At 40.5% G+C, this 6,282-nt stretch overlaps 1 protein-coding gene across 3 annotated transcripts in view; it reads left to right on the top strand.

Annotated features, from left to right (window-relative positions):
* Nucleotides 1–390: 390 nt before the first annotated feature.
* ppp3ca (protein phosphatase 3, catalytic subunit, alpha isozyme) overlaps nucleotides 391–6,282 on the top strand; it is a 32,508-nt gene continuing 26,616 nt past the window's right edge. Inside the window, exon 1 of one of the 3 annotated variants that reach the window (XM_005472140.4) lies at nucleotides 391–677. Coding sequence is in view for 2 of the 3 variants with exons in the window: in XM_019363808.2 (XP_019219353.1) it covers nucleotides 2,597–2,651 (55 nt within the window). In the remaining variant the exon portion in view is untranslated. Of the gene's footprint in view, nucleotides 678–2,227; nucleotides 2,652–6,282 lie in introns of those variants that run through there. The other 2 variants (XM_019363808.2, XM_003446829.5) reach the window with 2 other exon arrangements.

Genomic DNA, 6,282 nt, shown 5'->3' with positions numbered 1-6,282 from the left:
CGCACATTATAATAATCTGTGAATTGTGGACTGTGAGCTGGATAAGCTAGGACTAACAACAGTCTATTAAATAGTAACATTATTATGGAATGAAACCATAACTCAAAATCTACAGAGACGACCCTCACTTTGTCACGGATTCACAAGAGAGGACAAAATTGCAGATCAGGTGAACTGAAGAGAAAGTGGAGCTTTTATCTGACTGTTGCAAAAATCCAGAGAAGTACAAAGTCCAAAAAAGAAAAAGGTGAAACAAAACAGGAAACTAAAACAGGAGCAAAGAGAACGCTGGGAGACACGTGAAGTGCAAACAGACACTCTGACAAAGACACAGATAAGATTATATGCACAGAGAGGGCTGATGGCCCAGTGAGGCACGGGCTGGAAGAGGGCACAGGGGGTAAATATTTAAGACAGGGCAAACAACTCACACAGGAGAAACCATAATACAGGTGGAAACTATCAGAGATGTAGTAGAAAGACAGAGAAGGCACATAACGAGAAACCATGGTGAACCAGGAAGAAACTGCACGAACTTAAACATCAACAATGAAATAAAACACTGAATTGGTCTCGTGTTTCAGAAAGCAGAGACCTAACACGATGGATTCAACTAAAGGAATAATCCTCATTCACTCAGGTGAAATCCTTCACTTGATTTCCTATAAAGAAAATAAGTAAGTAACATTTATTTTTAATCACACTATAGTGATTGTGTAGCTTATGTATGCTTGTTTGTACATTCCCTATCAGATTGCTTGCTGACGAGTAAAGTAAAAATGAAGCCCCTTTCCATCTTTGATTTGCTTTTTGTTCGTTTTGGTTTTTTGCTTTTTGCTATGTTATCAGATTTATTGTGATACAATTTAGTATGTAAGTTATAAATAAGTTTATAAATGTTTATTCTTGATTAATAAGCTTGTATATAATGTGCTCATGGTAACATTTCGAAAGTCTAAGTGATTAAGAAAGTATTTAGATCTACATTTATATACATATAATGATTAAGATATGAGATTTGTTTGTAAGCTCAGTGCATCTCTTTCTCTTAAACCCCTCTTACAAACTTGGACTCTGGTCCTACCTAGATTTCAGTATTCTGCAAACCTCCGGTGGCAATAAATATTTGAGTGTTGTGTATCTCTCTGTGCTTTGGGTGACTCGTTTTTCTGTTGTGAAGATAGCTGAGACTTGCTCAGTCTTGGGGTACTTTAATTTTCATTTTTAAATACCTTAAAAGGCAAAAATACTCCTCACTTTAAATGAGGTCACACAAAAATACTTAACAACTAGTAATTGCCTGAATTAACCATGAATTAAAATATGAAATAAGTATTTATAAAACCTTTATTAACTCACTCGCAAACAATTAGTTGATTAATCAAGAACAAAAATATCTATATTTATAAATTACATGCATGCTAATGTACATGCTAATGTGCGCCATAAATGATGCACCCGTGTTAAGTGTTACCAAACTGGAAAATAATTTTAACTCGATTTTCTTAAAACTCTAAATGTTCTGGCTACAATTTGTGCAGAGTTAAATGTGAAACTAGACTAAATTGTGAGATTAGATGAAAATACAGAACCATTATATGTGTCATGGTTGACAGTATGAAGAGTGTGGTGATGTGGGGAGAGCAACAACACACTTGCCCTTACAGTCTGGTATTTTCATGTGAAGAGTTCATATTTATAGATTGATGAATGATTTTTTTTTCTTAAAAACTGAACTAAAATTCATAATAAGCAAATCAGTCTGAGCATCAGACGACTAGTGTTAAATATCATTCATTTTAAAGTGCGCAAAGTGTAATCACCATACAAGGCGCTAATTTACCTTTCCTGTGTCCAAACGTGATTATCTCATCATTAGGATCCATAGTTAACCATATTAAACATTTTCCTTGAAAGATCCGTGGACTAAGTTGCTACTTTGATTGCTTACTTTGCATAAAACCTGATGGTTTGTCGCCACCAAGTGAAAAGTCTCCGCCAACATTTGCACCCGACTGCTGCTTTTGGCGCACACGTGTGCGCGCTGCGGGAATCAAACCGAACCCGTCTGATTGTGATGAACGTCTAACACGTTTAAGCCGAGGTTCACGCGCTGTCATTATCAGGCGTATAAATTTCGAGAATACCGAAACATGGCGCATCGTGCGTGCGTGGGGGCAACCCCGTCTCAGCCTCCATCTGATGGCAGCATCAGGCAGTCCCGTGAAACATTTGCGTGGGAGTTCCCTTCACCGCCATGTCGGGATAGTGCACGTCTCTCTCCCTCTCCCTCTCTCTCTCTCACTCCCTCTCTCTCCGCGCATCCTCCCCCACATTAACAGCTTAGGACAGCAGAAGCAGCTCCTACAGCATCCAGCACCCAGCATCCATCCCTGCCTGGGGAGCAGCAGTCCTACCCGGCGCAGCACCGACGCACGGAGGGGGCGCATCATCTAAGTGATGCCACAGCATCAGCCGCATTTCGACAACAAATACTGAGAGTACATCCTAAAGGAGAGGGAGGACGAGGAAACAGAAGATAAAATAAAATAATTTAAAAAAAAAAAAGCTTCAGCCTCGAAGACAGCAACTGCCCATGAAGATGTCTAACGCTGACATCGTCTTAAACGCCACGGATCGGGTGGTGAAATGTAAGTTAGCCTATATTTTCTGCGTGCTTATGGCTGTATTACATAACACCCCCGGTGTTTAGCTCTCTGCGGATCGGCAGGACGCGGACTTTATGGACGTGTCGCGCATTAATGGTGCATATGCGGCCATCAAGTTGTGTTCGTGGTGGTGTTGGTAGTGGGCAAGTGAAGCTTTGATGTTGATAAACAATCCGGGTTCCTCTGCTGCACAGCCCCCGCGGAGAGCGAGCAGAGCACACGGGCAGCACCAGGAAATATGAAGTGTAATACATTTTTAATTGTGCCCGCTGATTTATGTTTAATCGTATCTGTCATGATTTGACTGTACGCTGGCTTTCGCTCACGACGGGAGGAGAGGGGGAGTGAGGGGGGGAGAAGGAGGAGGAGGAGGAAGGAGGAAAAAACAGCTGAATTGCCGAGCTTGTGGTAGAAGCTGGAGCAGTGATGCAGCAGGATTTCACGGGCTTAGACGGGGGCCAGCAAAAGGAGGGAGAGGGCATGAAATGGACATTTATTGGGGGGTTTATTTTACCGGTCAGGGTTTAATTTGATTAGGAAAAAAAAGGGTGGTGGTGTGTGGGGGGATTCCAAAAGCTGAATCAGTAGATGGATCAATGGAGGATGATAAAGTGCCCACAGTTGTCATAACTCACTTAGCCCTGCTCATTTTTCCCCCTCTCTCTTCTTTACAGTGGAGCAGCCAACAGTCAGCACTCTGCCTGAATATATATATGTGTATATATATATATATATATACACATATATACATATATAGATATATATATATATCCACATTCCGTATATTATCATAATGTCCGAGCAGCTCAGTCAGCATTAACAACTTTGTCCTTTAGCCTCCGGAGTTTTAGAAACACAGTAATCTGCACTGTGAGATGCACTTACATGACAGTGACTGCAGGCGCACAAATGTACTGCGTGCACTAGCAGTTACAAACGAGCCTTAAATTGTCATTGATTACAGAACGTGAACTGTGTCACGTGAAGAAAATTTAAAAAGGAAACAGACAGACTCTTCCTGAGCTGCCTGAACAATATTGTAGCTTTATTTTAAGTGGAGCTTTATCTAACAGGCCATCTGAATAGCCTCCGTCTCATGCTGCGGACACTTTCGTTTCATTATACTTTTACTGTACTTTCACCTTTTTCACAGGCTATTCGGTTTCAAACAGAATTCTGTTTCCGTGCCGTCCATCATAAAAGGGAGAAGTTGGATTTGATTTGCCGTGCTGTTTTCTGCACATTTGAACACGAATTTAAAGCAGTGACAAAACCATTGTGGTTATTTCCTGGCGCGGCTTCACTGACACCCAGGAATTCAAAAATATGTCAAACAGAAGGTTTATATCAGCGAACGTAACGCAGCCAAGAATTCTGACTCAGTTTTCTGCTTTTGTAACATGGTCATGTAACACTTTAGGATTTAGGAGTTGATAAGTATTGTGTATTTTCTTTCATTTTCAGGCTGTGTGCCCTGGATACTTGTTAAATAGCCTCACCTGTGATTTCTAATACAGATTAATTTGGCTGATCATAGAGAAAGAATTATAATTTTTCAAAATCCTCTTTTTTTTCCATGCTCTGAATTGTCAAGGTGCTATAAAGGTTTGTTATTGCTTGGCCGACACTGGATGTTTCTTTTGTCACTTTTATCTGCTCTCCTATTCTTGCATACCACTTTGAAAAAGAAGTAAAAGCCATTTTTACAATCCCCAAAAGACTGAAAATTGGGAGAAAAAAAATACAAAGAAGAAACTGAATCTTGCATCCATCAGGTGATCAAAGGAAGCTATTGAGGTAGTGGCAATTTTGAGCCAGAAGACTGACATTTCCTGCTGTTTTTGTGTGCGCTGCTTGTAGTGAACTACCGAGCACTGACACTACAGGCTACTCGAAGCTATTTTTATCCCTGCTGTGTACATAGCTTCAACTTAAACCACAGCCAGTTTCTCGCTGGTTCTCTTTTAGTCTTACATGTCTTAATCTGACAGAGCATATTTAAAGTGGTACAGTAACAGTAACTGCTGGGCTGTGCAGTTTGCTTGCTACAGTACCGTCACCACAGGCTGTTTAGTGCAGGTGCACTCTTATATTTCACCCCGAGGTTTAATATGTCAGTGTAAAACTTTGTCACATTCATGTCAGCCTTTGGTAACACCATACAAATACTTGTATTGGCATTAGTAATTTATTAATGGCCATGATGCAGCAGTAGTTAGGTTGAGAGAACAGACCTGCTCTGATAGCATCTAAATAAAAACATCAGTCAGGTGGTACATACAGTAAGACACTGAATATCATACAAAGCAAGCTATAGCAGAGAATATGGGTAATAAACCAGAATACTTATGTCATTGTTTTATTTTATTTTATTGATCTTTTAATTGCACTGTTTACTTTTGTGGAACCATCCTGCACTTCACAAGACAAACTATGGTTAACAAACACATAAACCCACCATACACTTATTAATTGAACAGTGCAGAGAGGCAGCTCTTCTTAGCAGAATGCCTTTTAACCCCATACAGACTCTTAAGGTTTGACCACTGTGTGAGCATTTGCATCACTGTATCTACGTGAACCCCCAATGCAAATCCCAGTTTTCTGCGGAGCACAGCTACTGGCTGTACTCCAACAGTTAGCTGCTGCTGCTGCTGTTGCCCGGCAACGTACCGTATTTCATAGTTCAACTCTGCTCGGGTGCTGAGCAGAAGTCAGCTTTTCATCTCTCCACCATACATCTATATCAGGAGACCGCTCACATGTCTGTGTCAACATATGTGTGTTTCTTTAAAATGTGCCGTTGAGGATTATCTCGAAATAATCTCTGTTGGTTTTTCTGATAGTCGGCTAAAAAAAACCCCACAAAAAACAAACAAAAAAAGAAACAAAACAGAAAAAAACAAAGCGTAATGTTCCTTTTAAAGTATCCACATGAGGCTCGTTTCAGCTCATTTTACAGTCAAATTGCTCTGCTAGTTTGAAGTTTAAAATGAAATACGAACAGTTCCTGAGTGATCTGGGCTCCTGAACCACATTTACCTTTTTACGGTTATGTAAGGTACATGATAGCACCTACGCCAATGTATTTCAACACAGGTCATGTTTTCAATCTTTTCCATCTGTCAGATATGCTACGCTGACTTATGGTAATTATCAGCTTTAAATCAAAATGACATATTTTCATCTGGCCTGCCTGTAGCGATGTCTGGCTGTTCTTGTTTAGAAGGCAGTGGATGTAACTCAACTGGTGATTCTCAAAGCACTTCCAACCATCAACTGGTCCTCTGCATGGGCAGTGGATGGGACAGCAGTAGATAGGCATTCCTATTCACCCAAGTGTAGTCTGTGAAAACTGCAGACCAAGACTTCAGAATATCGTTGCAACTTATTACACAGTCGACCCATGCACTGACTTGTAGCACATCAGGCTGTTAATTTTTAAGTACTGCCACGAGCGCAAGCCCCTCATCATGGGTAGATGTTTGCTTTGGCAGTGATGCAGTGCACCTCAGTATAAAAGTAAATAGTTGGTATTTAAAATTGTTCACGCTGAGGTTTGTGGATTTTTCTTTTTTTTAAGTAACTGGGACATTATTTTTTGGAAGGACAC

The sequence above is a fragment of the Oreochromis niloticus genome, linkage group LG10 (assembly GCF_001858045.2).
Source record: "Oreochromis niloticus isolate F11D_XX linkage group LG10, O_niloticus_UMD_NMBU, whole genome shotgun sequence".
Classification (NCBI taxonomy): domain Eukaryota; kingdom Metazoa; phylum Chordata; class Actinopteri; order Cichliformes; family Cichlidae; genus Oreochromis; species Oreochromis niloticus.
The sequence above is the reverse complement of the archived record's forward strand: the minus strand, read 5'-3'. Positions and strand labels throughout refer to the sequence as shown.